The sequence below is a fragment of the Pezoporus wallicus genome, unplaced genomic scaffold (assembly GCF_028554395.1).
Source record: "Pezoporus wallicus isolate ANWC-B61680 ecotype Strahan unplaced genomic scaffold, APGP_CSIRO_Pwel_v1 contig_8013, whole genome shotgun sequence".
NCBI classification, from domain to species: Eukaryota; Metazoa; Chordata; class Aves; order Psittaciformes; family Psittacidae; genus Pezoporus; species Pezoporus wallicus.
Genome location: NW_026636761.1, coordinates 984,031 through 1,008,603, shown reverse-complemented (window position 1 = coordinate 1,008,603; position 24,573 = coordinate 984,031). Strand labels below are relative to the sequence as shown.

The window sequence follows — 24,573 nt, the reverse complement described above, 5'->3', positions numbered from 1 at the left end:
ATTGAGCAGGGCAGTGGCAGAGTGAATGACAGAGCTAACCTCGGCTCCTCGTCCTGTTCTTTACCTGTAAATCATCATCTCAATTCAGCCAGAAAAGTACTTATTTAATTCCTTGTTTCAACCTGATAAATGGAGTAGATATTAGATTCGCACACACAGCGTGAGCACGCACATCCTGTGCCTGAGAGGTGAAGAAAGAGCGTGATCTAACCGAAAATTCTCTTTCATATGAAAGATTAACCTCACTGGAAAGCACACACTGAGAGCCAGGACTTTGAGCTCCATGCAGTGCCACTGAAGAGGAAACCAGGACTCCTGTGCGAGTGCTACTTTCAAAGCTTGCTCTCATAAACCATTCAACTCTTCTATTTTGATTCTATTTGTATTTTTAAGGAAGAAGTGGACAGAAAATGGTACTTACGTGTTAGCTGATCCAAACCCAAACCCTGAAAGAAATGCAAGAGTAAGAAAATAATTGGTAAAAAGTAAAATGAATGCGTAAGATTTGTAGTAAACATCCCCTCCCACACACAGATTGAAAAGCATTTCTTTCCTGCCTTAGGCCAGGGAAAGAGCAATGGGCAAACAATGGAAGTCAAATCTCCATCTAGAAGAAAACTGACTTGCCTCAGTTCCTAAGAGGGCTTTGCTTTCACTGGCAATCAGCTAGGTCCATTCATTAGCAGTAACTGCATACAATGTCCCTGCTTTATTCACCTCTCCATGAAAATAGAGGGCGGCTCTCTGAAAAGGGAGCTTGTGCTTAATACAAGCCAATGGTGACACCAATGAGCGTATCATCTCCCAAAGGCTCTGTTCTCAGCCCTGCATAAATCACTGCAGCTTTACCAAATTACACCAAATAAAAATCTGGCTATTGCTGTTCCAGCTCAGGCTCGCAGTGCATCTTCTTCTGACACCAAGTGCTTACATACAGAGACCCATGCATATGGTACTGAATAGTCATTATTTCTCAAGATTTCCCTTGGAGAAGAAAGAACAGCTTTATGAAAGGGGGTGAAAAGCATTAACCCGATGAGAGCGATTTATTCAGATGCAACACAGCACCTCAGTGATGGAATTACGAGCTAAATTCTGGGAAGACACTATACCCGCCCCTGCAGCACAATTCTCCAGGCCGTGGTGCCTTCCCTACAGCAGCATTAGGGCCACGCAGATTTCTGACAAGGAGCTGAGGATTCCCACCCACGTTCCAGGGAAAGCTGTACACATGGGGCCTGTTAGGTTCATTATATTTCAGCTTTTCCTACCTCCTCCACCTGTCCCAAAAGCTGAGAATCCACTGCTTTGTGTGCCAAAACCGGTTCCCTGTTGTGAGAGCGAGCCAAATGTCGGGGTGTTCTGATTTGCTAGTGTGCCAAACGATGCTGTGTTGTTACTGGTACCACCAAACCTGCAGTTTAAAGAGAAAAATCAGTATTTGCAAACATCATCTAACTTACACTGGAAGTTTGTCCCCACACCTGCAATGATAACAGCACACTCAAACAATGATGCATCAAGAGAGAGACCACCTGATATGAATAATGATAATTGCTCGCTCTGAAAATGGATTTACTCTTTTGGGGAAGGCTATTGTACATACAAACATCTGTTCAGCTCCTGTGCTTAACGTACACCAGGTAGAAAGACAAATATGTTCATGCTTACACAGGGTACGTTTTTAAGTGCTTGGAAATACCAACTCCAGCCATCAAATGGAAGATATTATTTCACCCCTGTGCAGTTTTCACCCAGCAAACACAGGATTGGTATGAGCTGCTGATGGCCAGAGCACAAAGCAGAGCCCTGACTCCCAGCTTTCAGATGGCTCCTTAACCTGTTGCCTACATGAACCATCTGCAGATCTCAATTCCTTTCCCTCACCCAGCCCATTTGGAACCACACTCAGTTCCAGTGCTTCCCTGAAGATCTGCACCTACCTGGCACTTCTCCCCCCTACCCTTGGAGTACTTCCCCAATTGCTTTTGGGGACTGAAATAAGAAGCATTTTTACATATGGAAATTGGTCTCCTTTCTCCACCCACTCTGTCCAACCAGGCATTGTAGAGCTATCAGCATGACACACTAATGAGACCACAGTACACATCACGGTTCTCTGCCCCCACTCATGATTCAGAATTGGGAGAAGCATTAAGAGGTGCCTTCCAAAACCAAGCTTCAAGTGTTTCTCTAACTTGAACTGGGCAAAACACAGACATTGCGCATTCAGCTCTGCAAGTGCACAATGCTGCAAGCACTAACCCAGCGCCAGCCCTCCCATGAGCAGACAGTTGAGTCAAACAGCGTGCCAGCTTCGCAAGGCTGTGCCTTACACAAGCTCCTGTCATTTCTGACTTAAAATGTGAGCTGACAGCACGTTAACGCACCTCTCCATCCATCCAGATCTAGTAGACTTCAAAGAAAAAAACCCAGAAAAACCCAGCACACACATCAAAATCTATCTCTCCACATTAAAGATAACTCCTGCAGCAGTCTGACAAGCAATTCACCTGGTAAAGGACATCACCTCTCATATCCCAGACACTGTCAACTGCACACGCCGCTTCCACATACAGCATTAGATACAGTGGGCAGTTCATGGCCCTGCTAATCATCCCTGTGCCTCTGGTTTGGCTCTTGACCTATATAACATGCAGACAACTTCAGCTCAGAACCGCAAATACGGTTTCCTCAGGAAAGGCAGAACAAGTTTTGGAGCTCATTTTTCAAAGAGCAGCAAGATAAAGTGATGTGTTTTAGAACGAGAGATTTTCACAGTGCTCCATCTTCTCAGGACCGTGCAACTAAACACACACATCATGTCTAACCGGTGAAAGGAAGTGGAGATGAAAATAGTGACAAGGAAACGTGTGGTTCAAACTGCCTCTTTCAGTTGCAACCAGAAGAACATGCCTGTTGAAAAAGCTGAAGCACAGCACAAGCAGAGAAACAGCTCAAGCTATGGATACGTTTGGGGTTTTTTTACGTAAAAAGACATGAAATCCAGTGCTTGCCTGGTAACAATTTAATCAAACTTAGCTTGCTCACATTTCCAGGTCTTTTGTAAGCTTCTATGCAAAACAGAATTGAGAGGCACTTGAGGTTAGTTTATGCAAGCAAAACATGATTTGCTCACAAACAGTCAGAATTACAGACTTTGCAGGAGTGTAGTGGTTTCTATTTTTGACACCCAAGTCATTTATCAAGTGATGCAGATCTTTCAGAACTGAAGCAGCAATGAATCACATGGATTGAAGTTAGCAGGGTGTTCTCAGCCACTCGGAGCTAATACCACACAACATACTGGCAAGTAACTTCTCCAGAATTGGGATTTTTAGAGTTTCACTTCAAGAGAAAGGCAGAAGAGAGGTGCCCTGCACAGACACTGCCTTATACTGCAGAATTAAGCTGTTGCTCACAATTTTATGGTGAGGTTTGGATCCAATTCCTCAGGAAACTCTGAAAACATCAGACTGAGTCTGCACCTTCCTGCTAGAGTAGAAAGTCTCAAAACTTGCCACAATTAAAGCCACTGAATTATCTTTCTTGAGCCTGCAGAGTGCTTATGCAAGAGCTCTGTTTGCATCATCATGCTGCTTGTTCCAAATCCCATTTTATCTTTAAGCTTCCAACATTGTCACTGAACGCATCCAGTTTCACTACAAAATCCTGCAGCACAATGGGTGCAAGCTGGAACTCAACAAAGTATCACTTGGGTTGAAGCTAAGTCATCCCTGCATCCTTCTTTGTGGGGATTTAAATAAGCTGCCTGTGTTTTTACCCTTTCCAAAGGGACTCTCCAGTTTGCTGCACCAGAGTTCAGGATGCAGCAGAACCACTGAGCTGAAGCCTCCCGTAGCTCAGGAGTGCCCTGGCAGATGGGCATCTGCCTAAACTCATGGGGAATTAACAGGTGACACTTCTGGATGTTCTAATGTCCCTTACATAAAGGCAGTTCCTGCTGGAACTAAAAGAGAAATGCTTGTGAAATAAGTAAACACCAAGATTCCAGTTTCCTCTTCTCACTGGAGGTTTTTCCTTTTTTCAGTTGGGTCTATTCTGTCTGAATATAACTGTAGGGCATGAAGGAGAGTTGCTTGCTGGTGGTGCAATGCTGAAGTGCAGTGGCTGCCTATTGCAGAAGCTGCTTTGCAAGGTTGGAAATTCTGTGTTTAATGAACAAAACAAGAAGTGCTATCTGCTCTGGTGCCAAGCACAGGCTTAAGGGGTACAGAAACAGACAAAACCAATCAGTGTGGGATAAACACGAATCGCTCCGGGAGCACAGACTGTTACAAATGCTTCATCCCACCTCCAAAGGTGAGAGGACAGCCTGAATTCTCATTAGTATCTCTAGCCCAAATCTCACAAGCAGATAAGGTGGCCAGACAGTCACAGATAACGATGTTTATTATTTGCTCTGCCAGGCACAGTTTGTAGGCCTAGATCTGAACTCATTAAGTGTGCACACAGAAAATACTCCTGCATTTCCTTAGACAGTTGCAAGATGACTCGCATCCCTTCCCCTCTGAATCTCTGAAACTAAAGATTCAACACAGTAGTTTCAGCATTGAAATGAGATCATACGCATTATTTCCTTTGGGAATGAAGTCTTCGTTCTCTGCCTTTTTCTTTGATTTTTAAACTAACAAACCATGGACACTTAGAGCTTTGCAGTCAATCACAGAACATATTCTTTACCTTAATGCAGAGGTAGCTAAACGTAATAGTGTTTGGCATGCAACAACGTTGTTTTCCCCATGCCTGGACCCCGGTGGCTTACCCAAATCCTCCGGCGCTGGCTGCTGCTGTACCCTCGCCGAACACTTTGCCTCCCGTTGAGCCCAGAGGGCTTGAAAAGGTTGGGGCTGAACCGAATGCTGGCACCCCTCCGAACCCAGGGGATCCCCCAAAAGTGGGAGGGCTGCCAAACACTGGAGCAGCACCGAAGCCACCTGAGCAAAACAGAGGCAAAAAAGGAACAAGAACATCACGTCAACAATAATGCAGAAAGAAAGAGACAAAACAAAGAACTAGATTTCTAAGCAGACAATCTCCATAATGGGGCTGTTCACCTTATCATATGGACACAGCATTATTTATAAAACTAACTGCCCCACTGCTACCAAACTGCAGGGTATGGCAGGGATAAGAAAAGGGGCTGAATGCACGCAAAAAACTGCACCAAATTAAAGAGACTATCCAGAAGAAAACCATATTCTGGGTCTCTTGAACGTTTCATCACAAGATCGACTCAATCCCCAGAGCTGTACTAGAAGGTGGTTATACATCATACATGGTAGCACACTGTGAAGGAATCTCTACTGGCTTTATATAAAAAAAAGACCAGAATTTTAACTGTGAGATAGAAATGTGCACAACAACCAAGTTACAATAAACATACATAGAGCAGGTGATAGACTGGTGCTTTTATTATTATTCAAAAAACACATATTCTTCCTTCATCATAAAACTAGCACTTCTTACCAGAAAAAAAAAGCTTAACTTATGTAGTCACTTTTAAAGTAAAGCTCTGCTCATCACCATTTAAACAAGTTACTATCCAAAGGACCCCAAAGAACAGTGCAGAATGAAAAGCCTCCTGTAAAGGTCAGCTCTGTGCACGTTTGCTGCTGTGGCCTGGTTGCAGTGTTTTACCCTGGCTTCTAATCTAAAGCTCTGGAAGGACACACGGGTGTCTTGCAGACAGAACTTCATGCATGCAAGTGCTTTAACTGGAAGAACTCCCTTATGCAATGGGTAAGCGTCCCTCACCTCTTAAGATCAGATCATAGATAGTGAGCTTGGTTTTTAGGTGCTGCCGTGATGCAAAAAGATTCAGGTAGGGTATCATCTAATCCTGGTTTAAGTGGTGGAAACTAACATGCAATGATTAAATGCCAGGTCAGCAGATTCCTGCAGGGAATCAGGAGCTGAACTCCGCTCTTGGCAATTTCTCTTCAGGGTTTAGCTGCTTTCTGCAGCTCTATCTAGACTCCTACACAGATGATTTTATTCTATATTCATCTGCTGATACTACTGTCCTGTTTCTAGTTGACACTGTGGAGCGTGAGGGACACCTGCTCTGTTGTTTGACTAGGGATGAGGATGGGATACCACCCCACGTTTCAATACCCTGGGTGAAATTCCAGTCCATGTCAAGGTAACAGATAGTGTTTGGCTGTAAACACAAAAGGTCTGGAAAATAATAAATGCTAGGCCTGAATTATTTAAACACAGAATAGGTATCTTGTTACCTCTATCTCTAGGAAGTCAGAGTATTTATCACAGGAGCTGAAGCTCTGCTTGGCATTAACTCTCTTCTGCAAAGCATATTAACATGTTTCATTTTTCTTTCTCCACTATTTTTAAGTAGTGAAACCAGGGCAAAGGGGGATTCCAATCAAGCAAAACCCTTCACTGCAGCTGAAAGGGGAAGACATCCCGTTCATTTCGGTGTTTAGCAAATATAAGCAGAGGAGGGAAGGATCTGAGCTCTGTGTGAGTGGAAGAATTTTCTGCAGAAACTACTTGAAAATCCTATCACAAGAAGAATTCTGAAACTAACCAAAAGCAAGGAAAGAGTTCGTGGGTGAATGAAAGAAGAACTTCCTTCAGCAATGCCTTTCTCCTCCTCTAGCAAAAACAGCAGATGGGAGGTATGCCAGACACAAGAAACTACAGCTACCAAGTGGAATGCAATACTTGAAAGACACCTTACAAAGGGCTGCTGGATCTGACAGCACCATCATTATGCTCTCAGCCACTTCACTAACATGAGAGCACAGCTAATGACAAGCAGAGAGCGCTTCCTCTCAGTGCACTGCTTCTCCAAAGGGAGCTCATGAGCACCATTTTCTCAAGACAACTTCAAGGATGACTAAATCTTTACTACTTCCCCCAGTAACAAAGCTTCAACAGACACTCTTGGAGCACGGTACCCATCTTCATCAATGTGCACTGTAAGAATGGGCTGAGGATAAAGGAGAGAAGCTTTGCTTTGCCTGACCCTTTGGACCTCCATTTTTGTCTGACTATCAACAAAATGAACATTTTGCCACTCACCACTCCTCTTGTGGCTCCTTCTTTGGGCAGATGACAGTAAAAAGAAAAGAGCTTTTGTGAAATTTCCAATATTTGATTCAATTAATTCAATTGGCAGAGAACAGAAGAGAGGATGATGGCAGGTCAAGACTGATTTCAAAAGAGAAGGACCTGAACCATGTCGGATGCAAGTTTTATGAGGATGCTTTCCCACTGCAGGCATCTGCATTCACTCAAGTGAAGAAATGGGGACAAAAAGAGTTACAAAACTCAGAGTGAAGTCTGGAAGACAATATTCCAAGGAAGCATCTAAAATGGGAAAAATTTCTTCAGTTCCATACTTTGTGTTCCTCATTTTATGGTACCTAAGACCAGAACTAATTCACACAGCTCTCTGCTCCTTTTTGGGAATTTCTGGAATGAACACCTGAAAACATAGTTTATTGGATGCTTTTCTGCACATAGAATTGTAAATCCTTGCCTTGAATCCACCAGCTAAAGTTCCATTCACTAATTGTTCAGAGACAATTCCTGTACATGTATCGAGTCCAGGCTGTAGACATCTAAATGGTAGAATCCTAAATGTCTCACAGATAACCATGGCTGTTCATAGAGGGTGGATTAAACAAAGTACCTGCTTTGTTTGGACTGGAGAATCCAAAGCCTTGAGATGCCACACTTCCACCACCAGAGCTGAAAGTGCCTGTAGGCTTCTGCTCTCCAAAAGATGAGCTGCCAAATCCAAAAGTCTTTGCTCCACTGTTTCCAAATAAGCTGGAAGAATCTGGGGAGAAGAAGAAGAGTTGAGAAGTTCATAACAGACAACATCCTACATTATACTTTATTATCGGGATTAGCAGATCCCCAAGCACAAAATGAACACCACACTGAAAACAGCACTCTGCAGGCAGAAGCCAAATTTCCCCATGTTCCTAGAGGGCTTTGTAGTTTCACCGAGATCCATTCTGGATCTCACGGACCACCAACAACCCTTTATTGCTGCAATCTAGGAAATCACAGTGATGGATGATATGTTTAGTTGCATCCTGTGCCGCAGTCACTAAAAGACAATCCCTCAAGTGAGAAATCACAGCAGCTAGAATCAGTCTCTCTTGACAACACAAATAGGAGTTTACCATAAGTTAAAGATTCTCAGCTATTCTGGCAATGGCTAGTATTTCCTAACACAACTATGTCACAGGACCTTAAAGTAGGAGCCAAACTTTTCCAGCCTTACTGAGAAATAGCTCAAGTTTTCTTCTCTCATAAGGCTACAGAGGGATTTAGCATCTAGTGGCAGGACACAGAATAACCAAAGCTCCTCTCTGGTGAACCATCTGTTTTATTTTATCACAAAACCCAGTGCTGCAATAAAGGAGGGATCAATTAGCAAAGTTAGAGGACTGACCTCAACCATTAATCCCAAAGGATCATTAAAGATGTAATAAAACAAATAAATTTGCTCTCCCAAGACTTGAAGCCAACTTCTAGCCACTTGCAGTGAATTCTACAGCTTCCCTTTGTTCCCTTATTTTTACATCTTGGACACAGTTTCCCTTTCTTTGTGCTTTCTACCTGCTGGACTCCACCCCTCCTGCCTTCCCCTTCTCCCAAACCCATGTCACAAGTGATGAAATAACAAAGTTGGGCAGTCTCATTAAATAACAGTAACACTTCAGAAATCATTATGAATCCCTTTTGTGACATCCAAATGCATGGAACAAGTGCAGACCTACACTTGCTGCACACGAAAGGCACGAGAGCACCTGCTAGTATTTCCAACTAATTGCTAGAGCACACAATGGCATATATGCATTCAGCTCAAATTTTAGGGTATTACCAAGACCTATTAGCCCAGAAAACTCAAAACTAACATGTTTTTATCTTGACTCTGGCATTCAAAAATCAGATCTTTACACTAGTGGACAGTGATTGATTCTTGCCTTTACAGTTAATCCTTTATAGCTTCTAGAAAGAATTTCTAATAGCCCCTTAAAGTCGCTGGTGCAAAGGAACCTGTGAGCAGCTTTAATTTATTCTTAACTACTTTTCATGCCTCTTTTGGTAGGCTGGTTGGACAAGAAGCAACATGTGGGAGGGTTGGTGTGGCACCTCACATGCAGACTGATTTAGCAAACACACGCATGTGGACTGATGCCTTTTAGCTGACAACTGGAGAAAAAGAAAGGACAAGGGATGAGCCCCTCCTCCCAAAGAGGGCTTCAACACAATTCCTTGTACGAGTTTACCTGTGAGAGACCCACCCTGCCTATCAAATCTGGGTAAAAACTGATTAATTCTGCTTCCTTGCCAAAACAGACTACATCCCCAAACCAGCCACTGCACACATTTGTTTTTCTTTACATCCATGTGACTGAAGAAATTCACATCTCCTCCTATATACAAAAAATGACAGACAGAGAGCTTATCCATATGTGTTAGTCATTCCGGAGCCAAAGCTGAGGATACTGCTACCCATCACATACTTGTTAGCTTGGTTTCTCTTGAACCTAGATTATTAATACTGCCCAGAGTTAGAGAAGGTTAAAAATAATTAAAGCTTTCTAACTTCCAGTCAAGTTGGAAGCAGAAATTCAGTGACAAGAATTTAGAATATTCCATTTTAAAGAAGCATTTGGCCACAAATTCCCTACAGAATATAGATATTATTCTCGCTTGCTGCATCTGCTTTTTAGTTTCAATGGCTTCCCTATTTGTTCTCCATAAACCTAAAAGAAAAATTCCAGATTACACATGATGCGTAGTATCTGTCTCTGTTACCCCCTAGAAGCCTTTCATGGTAACACAGAATTTACTCAAACATGACTAACAGCAGAAAAGCAGATGGGATCCCAAAAGCAGATGGAAATCACAGCACATTTTGTATTCTTGTTTTGTTCACTTACTCTGGGAAGCTGCAGATCCAAATCCTCCATTGGAGGAACTGAAGGGATTCTTATTGGCTGCATCCTGACTTGGCTTTCCTCCCAGACCACTGAAGAAGCCTCCACCTCTCCCACCACTTCCAGCTCCAAACAAGCCTCCACTGGAAGAAGATGGCTGCTAGAACACAAAAAGGACAAAAAGGGGTTTAAACAAAGTCAAAGCACCACAAGCCCCCAAGGCAGATCTTTCTGTTTGGCTTGTTCCTCTAGATGTATGAAGGAGCTGATGAACCAGAAAGCAATTACATCCCCACAGGTAATGCAGTGAAATCTTATTCACGTCTGTCTTAAACCTTGTCTGTGACACAGAATAATAATGTCTTTGAAACTTACCCTCCACTGTCCACTTGGCATGGAATAAAAGGAGGTGACTTTCCACATGTCTTATCTTATCCTGCACGTGATAAAACATTTATCCCTCATGCTCCTTGGAAAACATTTGCTTAAATGCTGCTTTGGTGCCCACTAAAATAGCAAATACTTTCAGTACAGTCTGGGATGCTTTTTACTGAGTATGTCAAATTATACCTTTTTACCAGAAATAGGCAGGGAATCCTGAACAAGTCCACTCTACATAAACAGTCTCATGTTTCTACAAATGCAGTAAGTACTTGCCTGGCCAAAGACGGTGCCTCCAGTATTAGCTGCTTGCCCAAACACAGAGCCTGTGTTACTGGAACCAAAACCTGCTAAGAAGAGAAAGGAAAATAAACCATCATGACTATTACTAGGGTGTAAGACAATTCAGGGAGGTGACACTAGTCCAGAGCAGGGAGAGGACAGGTCTCCTACACCAAAACACAGGATACACCGTTACCAAATATATTTGGGTTAGACAGATTTAAAGTATGTACCAACACACACATGGTAAATTCCATTGAGAGTTTATTTGAAAGTCAGTCTCCTTTTCTCTTTGGCCAACTTAAAACCAAACAGAAAACAAAAGGCCAATTGTGACATTGCTGCTAACAATATAAGAGAACTGGATTTCTGTTAACACGGCTATAATAATCCTCCATGTCACGAACAAGCGCTGTAGCGTTTTGATTGCGCTTGCGTAAGAAGCTTTGTTACCTAAAGATTCCTGTTATAGATAATGAAATGTTTTGATTAGAAAAAGAACTCCATGTTCCATTTTCCAGTTCACTTCAATGTGCATTTTGTAGTAAAACTTTCATTTCTATAATTAGGAACACCTTTCTCAAGCAGAGTTCACTTCCCCCTATTTAAGTATTCTCTGTTACTGTAGTTAAAATGAACAAGCAGTTTGCCTACAGTGTCATCATTTTTAATTAAATGAGCCTAATTAGTTTTTCTTCTTTGGAAATACATGTTCTCTATTATTACTGTGTACTTTTCACTTGTCCCTGGGAGCCATCTGAAGATTGTACAGACAAAGCTTTGGGAAAAAAACCAACAATATATTGTAGCAATGTGGAGAACAAAAGGAGATTGACAAAGAAGGCCTGGTCTGTTCAAGTATTCAATTGAACTGTGTAGACAAGGTAGCTGATGCTCATGTTGCTGCTATATTTCATTTTGAGATGTTTCCAAAGGCAAAAGCAGATTTAACAGATTAGTTCCTTGCTAACCCATCACTTGGAAGGCTTAAAATCTACTGCCATCTCCAATAATGATATAGCACCATACCTGGCTATACATCTACTGCTGCCTGTACTCTATGCAGCCCACTGAAGAAGTGCTGCATCTGTACTCATTGCTTTGATTATGATTTCAGAGCTGTCTTGCCACTTGAGTGTAACAATTTACAACAGCACACTAGTTTAAGATCTTTTACACTGTGCTGAATCCAACCCACTTATTTTTGTACAGGCAGGACAATTCATGATTCAAAATTAAGTCAAGGTAGACTTGTAAGTATAAAAATGAATACAAGATTGGATTGACAAGGCTACATTCAGAGGCCCACTGATGAAGAGTGAAGCACAGCAAAAGCTTCTTTAGTCTCCAGCATTAGCCTCCCCCTCATACACACACTGCAGCTCCTCTTCTTACTAACTGAAAAGAAACCCAGCCAACAAACCAAAAACCCTCAAGTGCCATAGGGGGAATAAAAAAAGACACTAAAAATGTCCTACTTTCTCCAGTGACTCAGTGCTCTCTGTACTTCAGCCAGACATCACCACTGGGATATCACATCTCCCTCCGTTTGTTCTTACCTGAAGCTTGGCAGAAGCTGAACCCAGCAGATGATGTTGTAGTAGTAACGGTGGCAGCGCTACCGAAGACTGATCCTCCTTGCCCAAAGCCAGTGCTCTGCCCAAACACTGGAGGGCTGCTTTGTCCAAAGAGCCCACCTCCAGTGCTGGCCGATGGCTGTCCAAAGGAAAAGGAACTGGCACTGTTGGTGCTAGCTGGTGCTCCAAAAACACTGCCACTGCTTGAGGCTGCTGTGGAAGCTGCTGGCTGGCCAAAGGCTGGCATTGCCCCAAACCCAGACTGGCTAAAGGTAAAACCACCTGAAGAACTGCTTGCTGGTTGCCCAAAGGTCGGTGCTTGTCCAAAGGCTGGCTGACCAAAGCCCCCAGTAGTGGTGGTACCAAAAGCAGAAGTACCAAAACCTGAGCTGGCAGCCTGTGTAGTAGCGGTGGCAGTGGCCAAGGTACTGGTGGTGAGTTGTCCAAACGGAGAGGATGCTGTGGTACCTGCTGGCAGTTGTCCAAACACAGGTGGTGTGGAAGGAGCAGCAGTTGTATCACCAGCAGGCTGGCTAAATGCTGAGCCAGAAGAGCTGGAACTTGAAGGCTGAGAGAACACCGAGGAGCCTGCAGAAGTGGGGGCAAACACAGGAGCACCGACAGCTGGACTTTGAACACATGTAGTAGCATCAGAGGTAGCAGCCAACACACTTGTGCCTTCTGCAGGAGAGGCAATGTTTGTTGCAGAAGTTGCTGCTGGGACATTCTGATCCGGTGGGGCAGCTGCAGGAACAGCAGGAGGCACTGGTGCCTTCAAATCACTTGTGGCGGCAGGAGCAGCAACAGCATCAGGGGGAGATGCTGGTGATGTGGTGCCAGAGCCTGCAGAGACCATGTCCCCAGCTGTGGCCTGGGGTAAAGCGGGTTCTTTAATGGGCTCTGAAAGCTGTATTTGTGGCTGTGGCGAGAGTGTTGTTGGAGGTGAAGATCCAGCTGCTACAGCTTCACTTTCAGATGGCTTTTCTGGCACAAACAGTAATTTGGTATCCCCTGCACCCTTAGCAGAAGCTGCAGCAGTTTGTGTTGAACTCAAGAAATTTCCAAATGAGAGGGACGTTGACGTGGAGAAGGTAGAAGGGGTAGAGATGGACGTGCTCATACTGTTTGCTTGCTGAACACCAAATGAAAAGGTGGGCTTGCTGCCACTAGAGCTTCCAAGATTAAATACCCCAGAGGACCCTGTGCTGGTTATCTGGACATTACCAAAGAGACTGCCTGTGGCACTAGTGCTGATGGACAGGGATGCTGTGCCAGCTGATGTGACTGAGGTTGAAGCAGCTTCTCCAGTTTTTCCTAACAGGGGAGCACCAAAAGTAAACCCAGAAGGTACTGTAGATACCTTAGATGACTGCGCTCCTACAACACTGGTAGGTGGTGCTTTAGTGGTGGTTTTGGCATTATCATCTACTTGACCAACCCGTAGTCCTGAGAAGCTCCCAAGAGTTTCCCCAGCTATACTGCTCTGAAACAAGTGATCTCCCGATTTAGATGGGACATCCAACTTGCCAGCCGTTGTGGATGGAGCAGAAGATGTTGTTGCTGCAGGTTTGTTTGGCTGGGTACCATCTCCTGAGGAGCTGTTTCCTGCTAAGGCCCCTGGAGCACTTGCTGGCTTGAGGGACCCAAAAGTGAAGGAGCTCTCAGGGGCTACTCCAAATTTGGAACCCCCAGCAAGTGAAAACGAGTCAGTCTGGGTGGACTCCTTAGCAGGGGCTGCCAGAGAGAGTGACAGAAGTTACAAACTGAGTTACAGTATGCAAAGCTCATTTATAATTCTTACAATAACAGCATGCTTTAGTGTTTTACAGATGGCTAAACAGTGGTCTTGCCTCAAAACTATAAAGCCTCTAACCCCTTCCACGTGCATTCAGGAGACAACAGTGACATCTGAAGCCTTTATGGACAGGGTTGCAGTAACAAAGACTGTTACTTTCATGTCATAGCCTCCACTTAACCATCCTCCTCTGAGTACAGACAATTTCAGCCTTTAGCTCTGATGTGTTTTTCAACAGCTTGATAAAACACAGAAGACCTGGTTACTACAGACCATTTCCTGTTAACACCATTTTCACCCCTTATTTGGTTCAGCTAAACCCTGACATTCACTACAGAAATCTCTGTAGGGAGCAGAATAGGCTCAGAACAGAGTTGGGTCACAAACATACTTTCAGGCACTGCATTCTACAGAATCATATCTTTCTTTATAAATTCAACTATTTATAGACCAACCAGTTTCTATGCATCCTGTTTTCAGCTTTGAAAGACTAGAGAAAAGCTCTCAGATGTAATTGCCAAAGCAGCCCCACTTACAAGATATACTGCTGTCTAACTGTGTGAAAGTGCTGAAGCTTCAAGGGAGACTGGACAAGTTTGAGGCATTGTAATTTCATTTCTGAGCAACAAATGCACCCAAACTCTGACTTGAAAACATTGCACTGGTGTTCGGACTATGTGTTGATTTGGATAAGGTACAGGAAATATGCATGAAGACTAAATAACAAAAAGCAAAAGCTTAGCACAGCTGGTATTATCCTTGTGTTTCTCTCTATGTCTATTAAGTATATTTAAGTATACTAGTTACTGATACTGAATAATGTAGCATTTGTTTCTTCCTGAGGCACTGAAATTTCTTCTGTTCTTTTTCCATCACCAGCTAACACAGGCAAAGGTGCTCCTACCATTTCACAGAGCAGCATGCAGTAACTGCCCTCGCACAATGCTGTGGTTTACAAGTCTGTCTCCTGCACCTCCCACTGCTCTTTTAATCAGTGTTATTTACTTAAGCTTTTACATTAACCAAATCTTCAAGTTTTAAGCCAAGTTCATTCTCTCTGCTTAAGGCCAAGAGAGTACTAGTAGCATAGCTGTGGCTGTGATGCTCTAAGGATAGAAACAAGTCAAGATTTGTAAGAAGAGGTAGTATCTCTTATTAAAGTAACCAGTAATACTGGAAATGACTTTTTGACCATCCAATCTCTTTTGCAAGACTGATATTTGAGGCAGAAATCCTCAATAATACTATAAAACAGATGTATCAGTCCCCTTTTTCCAGACAAACCACGTATTGTCTGCCTATGAAAAGGAAAAGAGGACTATATGTTGTCAACTCAATTTCAGAAGCAACACAATGCCATCCCAAGCATTCCCCTCCCATTACTAAAAGCTCATTCCACTTAATGACAGCTTGCTGCATCAGACCACCTTGGCAACTTCAAATCTACAGATTAAAGACAACAGAGGAAATGACTACAGATGTTATCCTTTTCATAAACCAGTCCCTCCTAGATGTTCTTGGCAGCAAGTATTTTGCTTACTTTTAGTTAAAAGGCAGGTGGGCCTAGATTTCTGTGCATTACAGGGCATAATCCAGCATATATATGTAATGTTACTGCAGCTACTGCAATTTTAATAATAGAACTACAACATAAAACAAGAACCACACAAATTAGGAAGAGTAAGCATTCTCTTAGCAGTGAAGAGATATTGTTTGCACACTCTTCCAAACTAACCTTGTGATGAAGCCAGGCTGGGCAGTGTCGGTGATGAAGCAGCTGATGTGACAACACTAAAATTAAATCCAGACCTAGAAGGAAAGGAGAAAGGGAAAGAATGACACTTAGCTCAAAGGGGTGAAACTTCCAACCCCATGATTAACACAACTCTGAGACTCGGATTTCCAGTACAGACTTGTACAACGCTCAGGCACGAGAACAGTTTCTCCAACAACTAAACAGAGAGAAGCATGACTGGGCTCTATTTGTCTCCTATTTGTAACCCTTCTAGAGGGTTAAAGAGTCAAAGTTCTTTTGACCACCCCTCATCCTCCCAAATTCTTTCTATTCTGCTGTGTATTCCCTCCCCATTCAGCTAAGCAGAACACCATGCACCAAGTCCTAACTGCTTTTCAGAGACTAGTGAGAGCAGAAGCCACAGTGGCAATTAGACTTTAAAAGAGCTAAAAGCTAAGAGACAGTGTGTGTACAATAGGGAATAACTGGATACTACCACCTGTCAAAAAGGAGATCACTCATAGCAATTCAGGTATTAAAAGTTTCCATGACTGTTTCACACTAAAAATACTGTCTTGCAAAAAAACTGTAATCTGTCAAAATGAGCACTGGGGTCCTCCAGAGACCTTCATTCCCTGTGGCTTTTTAAACTTTCTCTGATTCTCAAAGACCAGCTGCTGATGAAGAATTCAGGATGTGTAACAGACAGGACTGACAACGGCACTGTATTTAGCATATGATTTATAGACTGAGGCCCTGCAGCCTGGGACAAAGGCTGGGTCTGTTTGTACTTTGAATCTGAATTTCCATCTCTCAAAAGGACTCTTTTAGCCCTGTGAAGAGCACAGCAAGGCATTTGGGTAACATCCACTTGACCAATTGGCAGAGAAATAGTTAAGACTGAAAGAAATCAGCTATTTTAAAGTGTGAGTGTTTTGAAACATTTAATATTAGCCACTTCATAATGAGAAATTCAATTGAGTAACAGACAGGTAAACATGCAGAATTTCAAACAATCATTTCTAAGGAGTCATCCTTCTCCCCCAAACATGAGATATGATCAAAGAAATATTTCTGTCATCACTGAAAAGAAAAAACACTCTATAAGAGAGATTTCAGAATAACTGCATGTTCGTAACATATACCTTGTTTTGTGTTACTGTTATGTAACAGAAATCACCAGATGGCTTGGGGACTCCCTAGTCACCTTCATGAGCAGACTACTTTTCAAGCCAAAACATGGCATTTGTTATACTGAAATAAATAATTCGGCAAGTTTGACCATCAGTACAAATTTCAAGTCCTAACTGGAAATTTAATCTCAAATCATCATCTAATGATGAGAAATGCCAGTACACAGAGCGTATGATGTGTTTATTAGTCCACTCTAGATAAACCTGAAAAGCAAACCAGCCATTATGCACTCTTGGTAAGTTACAGACTGAAAAATCTCAAAGGAACATGATATTGTGTCAAATTCTCACAGACCCTCAGACCTCACTCAGGTAGGATTCCATAAACAAGAAGGTCTTTTCCAAGAATTCTAGTGCAACACGTCCCCCCAATCTAACATTTGCAGGTGCCATTCTCCAGTATTATGCAGCTTTTAAGTAACACTTGGTCTAACAGCCAATACTCATGCTTAATACCAGCTACAAAGAAATATTAATGTTTGTAACAGCCAATACTCATGTTTAATATCAGCTACAAAGAAATATTAATGTTATACAGACCCCACAAAAGAAAAGGAGAAGGCTTTGTTAAGCTGTGCAGTTGTTGCTTGTATGGATGGCACGGTAGAAGAAGTCACAGCTGTAACTGTTTTTACTGTCCCTTGTCCTATAAGATACAAGAACAAGTGTTATAAAAGAGAAAAAACATCTTGTCATCTAGCTATCAGAAAAGGAAGGAACAGTTTGCACATGCAGTCAGCAATTTTATCAACTGGAAACAAAGCTTTTTGCCACTTATGCCAGGTCTGGTATTTATACACAGCAACATTCTTGCTACTGTTGGTAGATCAGAGAACACATTCATTATTTCAAAGAATTAAGGCAAAATATATACCAGATGAGAGCAAAGATAGGTGTCATCATCTTGACAAAAAAAATTAAACAAAAATCAAGAAATCCTTGTTAAAATCTCTCGTCAACGCATTGAAACATGGTTCAAATACAAAGGAAGTGCTGTCAAATTCAGGAGCTGATGTTTTCAATAAACCAAAATTTAACAAGTGTTTGCCAAGTCAAATGATTTCTAGTTATTTTTACTGCTTCTTACCCCTGGCTAAGAGGCAACCTACATCCATGGATTACAGACAGAAGATCAGAGATGGATTTCAGACATTTATGCAAGAAGCTTATAAAACCATGTCCAGTGCAAGCATTATTATCTAATACACATTAAAAATCAATTCCTTCTTTCCTTAAGTGTTTCATCTTCCCCCATTTGCACTGAATGATGTATACTCCTTTCCTTAGAAGCCTCTAAACCGTGTGCAACTGATCACAGTACCTGAACTGGCCTTGAAGTTCAGTGCTCAACAGACCCAGTACCTGAATTTGTTCGTTTCAAGCTAGTTCAGGTACTCCTAAGGTGCTGTGTGCTTAGAAATCAAACCAGCATGTCTGAAAACAGCATGATTTTCATGTTTAAAAAACAAAATGGCAATGCTTTCAAATCACAGCAGACTTTGGTAAATGTGCTTTCCACATTTCTTGATAAGGGTTACACATTCTCAGTCCCCTCTGAACAAGGAATTTTATCACCGAATTCTAGGTGCAGGAACAGAGACAAAACATAGGGCAGGATGCAAAACAAACCTCCTGCTCTTCCGTACCTTGGTTTTTCAAATTCTCACCATCAAAATTAGCATAGCAACCTCTCAGTGGAGGCAATTTTTTTTTCCTCAGTGTCTTCATTCTCTGGACTGTGCAGCCTAATAGGTAGCAAGAGACACCCAGGCCTTATTTCCATCTCCACTAAAGACAACTTACCTGAGATTTTATTGCTGGAAGATGCTGGACCAGCTGTAGATGCCACGGGACAGGGTGCACACACAGAGGAAGGTGGAGTCTGTCCCTTAAGTGAGCTTGATAGAGGTGTCTGAAAACACAGTTACACTTCAGGTCAGTGCAGTCTGTCCATTAACAAAGGTCCTTCTGACATTGGTTTGGTATCACGAGAGTCACGCAATGACTTAAGAACTAAGCAGAGGAAGGCAGCTTAGCACTTAGAAGTGCTCTTCAATCTGAGGCCCATTATGCCCCAACACTTACCTGCAGGGTCAATACTCAACTTCTTGAACAAGTCTCTTGCAGAGGCCAGTAAGCCTCCACGGGCAACAGCTCAGTGATTCCAGGGGACAAAGACTGCTGCGTTTCTTATTGATGTGTGAATGTAAAACCTAGCAGCTTGTAGACCAGTAAGAAATGTTTTCAGTAGAACAAAAGCATAGACAAACTACTCTCTCCCTTGATTGCATAGCACTTTTTCAAGTTTTCTTGGTGAAATTTTGGTGTATCTACCCAATACTGTTTGTTGTTAGCTGCTACCCTTACTGCTGCAAGGCTATGGCCACTAGAAAGCTGCAAGCCTTCATAAGAAAGAAAAGGCAAGACATAACAAAGATGTGCCTGGTATCACACTGTCGAGGTCACAGATGAATAAGTGGTTTGCCAGGAATGCAGGGCAAGCTGTGAAGAGACATTTTTAGATGACCTCTTCACCAACAATTACACCCCCAAACTGTGCTGAGCATGTGCAGGTACACTATTCCATAGGGAAAGGGTTCTATAAAGATACCTGTTTAGCTTGATTTGTAGCAACAGTTGCCAAAACTTGGTGGACTGCCTGGGCTGCAGAATGAGGTACAGACGACCTTCAAAAGTAAAAATTCAAACATTAAATGACTAGTTTAAAAGAGGACTTCCTCACCTTTCAAAAGCACAGCTTCCAGAACACTTGAACAACCACCGCTATTAAAGATTCCACACACAACCCCAAACTAACAAATCTGGTTAGGGAATAAACCTCTTAAATGAATCAGCCACATTTAACAAAGGAAGTCTGCAAATGTGCTTAAAGCCCTAGACTTAAATGATCAAGCCTTCTTCACACACTCTTGTCTCTGAAGAGAGTCAGGCCCTTCTATTTTACAGGGAGTTGATGAAAAATCAGCAGGTAAGGGGATTACAATTTTATGCCTAGTGGATAACAAATTTAAGAAGCTTCCTTTGTAGTGTGGAGCCCAGACAAGTACATGCAACTCTCTGAATGCTGAGCAAGGAGGCAAAGCTGGGGGTGTGGGGGGGAAGCATTTCGTGTCTTTGAAGTGCAGTATAAACATTAATAAGTCATGGCAAGAACTGTGATAAAATTAACCTATATTCTACATTACAGGTTTGGGAATTTTAACCACGAAATAAATCGTATAGCAAAGCCCACAGACAATTGCTGCAGAATGGCAGCTACTTCTGGGATGAAGCATCCTACTTACATGCTGTGGGCCATTAACACAACAAACCACCATAACTTGGGATGAGCCATCCAGTTTTAGCAACTCCTCAGGTCTGTGGCTTACCAGGCTCAGCAGCTTAAAAGACCAATACCAGAAGCTTAAGTTCAAATCCCAGACAGTAAGTGAATCTGGGCATCAGAAGCTGTGCATCTCCTAATTCATGAGGACTCTCAAGCTGCATTTACTATTTGATCAGAGATGGGCTAACTCAGAAATTTCCTATGTTCCAAAGGAAGGGGATACACACATGGAACAATAAATTTGCATAGCCATCTGGTCTTGGATAGGGTTTTGTGCCTTCAACAGCTTTGTTAAGTCCTTCCTTCCAGCAATGAGCACTCTCTCTGTTGCATGGCCCAGATTTGCCCTCTACCCAGAGCAAAAGTAAAGAAAACCAGAAAAACTCCAAGATTAGCACTGGAAAGAGTCCATGCTGGGAAGGCACAGCTGTAAATTTCAAGTTCACAGGCACCCTGAACAAAGAATAAACCAACAGGAGGTCTGTGAAAGTCATGTGAGGTGAGACCTTTTCATCAGTATAAAGACCACCTAACCCAAGCTTCTCTGACAAGGCTATGAAAATGTTGGGTTTGACTTCAGTTATGGAAAGAGGTTTTTTTTTTTACACTGGAAACTATATATATAAAGTAACTGGACTGGGACCACCAACACACCTCACCACAGGCCATTGAACAACTGATAACGACTGAAAACCCGTTACTGCTTAACAACCCAAAGAGTGTGCTGCAGCAGCAGAAGAGAGCCAGGATGGCTGAAGCAGCAAAACCAGATGAATTAACTTTGCTGGGTGAATGCTCTTTATTTTAGAGCTGAACCTGACTGGCAGGCATGGTTCATCCGGGCAGACTTTTTAGAGGGTACATTTTTATGAGGTCAGCTGTAAGATAAGACTGTAAAAAGCCTTCAAGATATCAAGCTAGCTGGTGCTCTATAAATTAGAGAGATCAATCAATACTGTCAGTCTAAAATGACTTGAAAGACAGGTCTTTAACTACAGTTTAACTCAAGAGACATACTGCTCGCTTTTGTCCTTGTCTATGTACAGCCAGTACTGTTCACTTTCCTTATCATAGTTCTGATGAAACTAAGAGTGGAGAACTCTTCCTGGCCACAACATTGCTTTTAGCAAAATCTTCCAAGCAGAGCTGTCTGCAAATTTTCATTTCAAAAGATGTAGCATTGCCCTTCCCCCTCTCAGTTCATCACTTTCAGGAGAAAATAAAATAGCAAAAGGCTCCCAAACTGTTTCCCAACTAAAATGCAGAAGAAGCCATGAAGTAAATGTCAAGGTCAGCAGCTGAGTACCAGCACTGCAAGACTCTGTTCCCCTTTTTGAAAAGCTGCATCAAAGAAAAATCACTTTTTTTTCTTTGACAATGGAGGGTATACACAAAGTAAGAAAATGACAAGTGATGCACAAGAGAAATTGTTCCAGGAGCTGCACGTATAGCCCACGGTTACATGGATAAAGCATTTACAGCTCCACGTGGACATGTCAAATATATGTGGTGAGTTTCTCCTGCTTTATTTACACAGGAAGCCCAATTTTGCTCTGACTTTTCAGTGATGACCTTGCCTCCCCAGCCCCAGAACGGACAATCACTATCTTGGTTTTAAGCAACTGTAGGAACTTCAAGCAAAGAGTTTCAAGGTCATGAGGAGGACAGAGAAAGGGACAAGTTCTGTGGCTGGTGAAAAAGCCTGGTGATAAGACAGAAATCTCTAGAATGAGCTGAGCTGGCTGTTGTCTGTAGGAGACAGAAGTAGGAAAGCCAAGTGTTACAGCTAACTCACACGAAGCCTTTACAAATTCAAGGTTAAATGCTAAAGGCAACATTCATCATTTACTTGTGAGGAAGACAGACTCGCAGCTCCGTATTTTTCCAAAGATCAGCCCCTAGTGACACCCAACCCTTCAGTCAAAATTCTGATGTCTGATATCCAGAAAAGCCACAGCACAGTTCTCCCTCCCCCAGCGGGTGAATCCGAGGACACACAGAAGAGGCATAACTCCAGAGAAGTTTTTCTCTGTAATGGATGATGAAGTATAAGGAACAACATCTGGACAGCTTAAGGCCACAGACCACACTCAGTGACAAAGGGGTGCACTTCCCACACAGAAGGGCAGAGCAGAGATAGTGACTGGAGAGGCACCGGATACAAAGTACATATTAGCAGTGAAACCACTGGATCCCAAAAGGAGAGGCAGCACTAAAACACATTTCACAGACTAATGGAGAAGGAGGTTAACACTGGTCTTGTCATTTGTTCAGGACAAGCCATTAGCAAATCCTTAAATGACCTGGAAATGAAGTATTTCTTCCTTTCATTCAACAAACTCAATACTCTTCTCTAAATGCATCTACTTTAGGTCTTACATTGTCAGACTATGTAAAATACTACTACTGCTCCCCATCGGCAGACCTGCTCTACTGCAAGTGCTATCCAAAGCTACCAGAAAGAAGGGGAGCACCCACTCACCCTATGACTGCAGAGACAGCTGGAGTCAATGCACTAGTCTTGAGTTCTCGCACATTCACCACTTGAGGTACGTTTTTCAGGGTTGATTCAGTCAAGGAAGTGCTTACAGCTTTAAGGAAAAGGAAAAAAACACGGATAAAGATGTTCTCCATATTAAGCATTTCATTCAATAGGTTGCCTATGAGTAACTTCAGAAGAAACCCATCCAGGTTTCTAGAAGGTATGTGGTGTAGCTGGCCCAAAATGTTTGGTATGTCAGCCTTCTTAGTGGACACCAAAGCAGCAGAGAGCTTTCTATCTAGTTGATACATTTTTCATTGTTAGTTTACCAAACCTATTTATTCTTACAAATTTTTCCTTACCCACATTGCAACATCCCAGGCTTACAGACATGGCCTGTGTAGTTACACCTGGCCTCCACCAGAATTCATATCACTAGTCCATTTCCTACACTTAAGCTCTCTTTGGGCACGGAAAATAAACTACTAGTAACTGAATTTTGTTTCTTTTCTACACCAATGCTGCAGTGTTGTTTAGAACCAAACAAGAAGAACTTAAATTGGGAAACCTTTCTCCTGTCAACTCAAAACCTTACAAGCAGATTCAAGGCTTAATTCAATAGTTCACCTTCAGCTTTTCAATATTAAAATTGTTTTACAGTTCAGATCTTTAATTGCCTAGCTAATAATGAGCAGTTATTAATAGAGGCCAGTGCCTCTCCAGCAGTTTCTGGCACACAGATCAATTGCTACTCTAAGATCTCCTGAGAGTTATCGACATTTCTGCCACTGCACAGATGAGTAGGGGTATGAAGAAACCCAAGGTGGGAGTTTCTCAGGCTTAAAGGAAGAAGGAAGACAAAGAAACACTGGATAACTCAGAGGTGCAACAAATACAGATCTGTGTCACATTTTCTTTGATGACCTTCTCCTCTGAGAGTGATAAATTCTTGTGAAAGCCACATTCAACTGCTCAGAGATCACTTAGGCAATTAGCCATCCTTTTACCTGGGGACTGGTTAGCCATCTGCCTCCGAAGAGCTGCAGCAGCAGCTGCTTGTGGTGCTGGAACAGTGACAGTGGGAGCAGGGGCTCCGTGTTTCACAGTCTTTGTTGCAAGCATCGTACTATCTGCCCCTTGCGGTATGATTCGGTTTGGAGATGTAGACACTAAAAACAAGCAAACAAAAATATTACAGTTCATTATAACTCTATAGATCAGAGACACTTGAAAGCCTTTGCTGAATTACACTTCCTCTAAGCACACAGCTTCCTTCTGGCAAGACTGCAGGGCTTTTAAACAATCAACACAATCTGTCCCTGGCAGTTTCTGTATATCCCAATGAATCAAGCAAGGAAGTCTCAATAGTTATTATTTCAATGACTTCCAGTTTGCCGTTACAGACACGTCTGCTGACACCATATCTTTCTCTCTGGATACAGAGATTGAAAATATAAAAAGATCTCTCACACAAGGAAAACTGACAGTATACAAATTTAATTCTTACTGTGACTCACTGGGCTCAGAACTCCTAACTCTGGCCACACCAACCAAATGTAGTAGTACTTCAGTGTCCTGGTCTTTAGGCGTTATTTAAAGAAATAATGGCATACACCTAAGGCAAGTTACTAAAGGAAGACAATGCTACCTATGGTCAGTACTAGCTGAAAGAAACAGGCTATCAGAAAAACACAGCCAATAAGTCAAGACATTTTAGTGCTTTCAGGTCAAGTTCATGAGGTTACAACGCCTGTCTGCTAACTGCTTCTAAAAACCTGGCAATGTAAACCTGCATGCTGCAGCCTCATTTCTCCAGGACCTGAAGCACTGGC

General features: G+C 42.5%; 1 protein-coding gene across 4 annotated transcripts in view; it reads right to left on the bottom strand.

The window, feature by feature from the left end:
• NUP214 (nucleoporin 214) overlaps positions 1–24,573 on the bottom strand; it is a 43,708-nt gene that overhangs the window by 570 nt on the left and 18,565 nt on the right. Inside the window, exons 23-35 of one of the 4 annotated variants that reach the window (XM_057401554.1) lie at positions 23,749–23,910; positions 22,742–22,850; positions 19,525–19,600; positions 18,717–18,825; positions 17,454–17,559; positions 15,721–15,794; positions 12,173–13,924; positions 10,608–10,681; positions 9,954–10,110; positions 7,682–7,831; positions 4,787–4,958; positions 1,272–1,414; positions 422–446 (exon numbers count right to left, since the gene is read on the bottom strand). In XM_057401554.1, coding sequence (XP_057257537.1) covers positions 422–446; positions 1,272–1,414; positions 4,787–4,958; positions 7,682–7,831; positions 9,954–10,110; positions 10,608–10,681; positions 12,173–13,924; positions 15,721–15,794; positions 17,454–17,559; positions 18,717–18,825; positions 19,525–19,600; positions 22,742–22,850; positions 23,749–23,910 — 3,109 coding nt within the window. The remainder of the gene's footprint in view (positions 1–421; positions 447–1,271; positions 1,415–4,786; positions 4,959–7,681; positions 7,832–9,953; positions 10,111–10,607; positions 10,682–12,172; positions 13,925–15,720; positions 15,795–17,453; positions 17,560–18,716; positions 18,826–19,524; positions 19,601–22,741; positions 22,851–23,748; positions 23,911–24,573) is intronic. The other 3 variants (XM_057401557.1, XM_057401555.1, XM_057401558.1) reach the window with 3 other exon arrangements.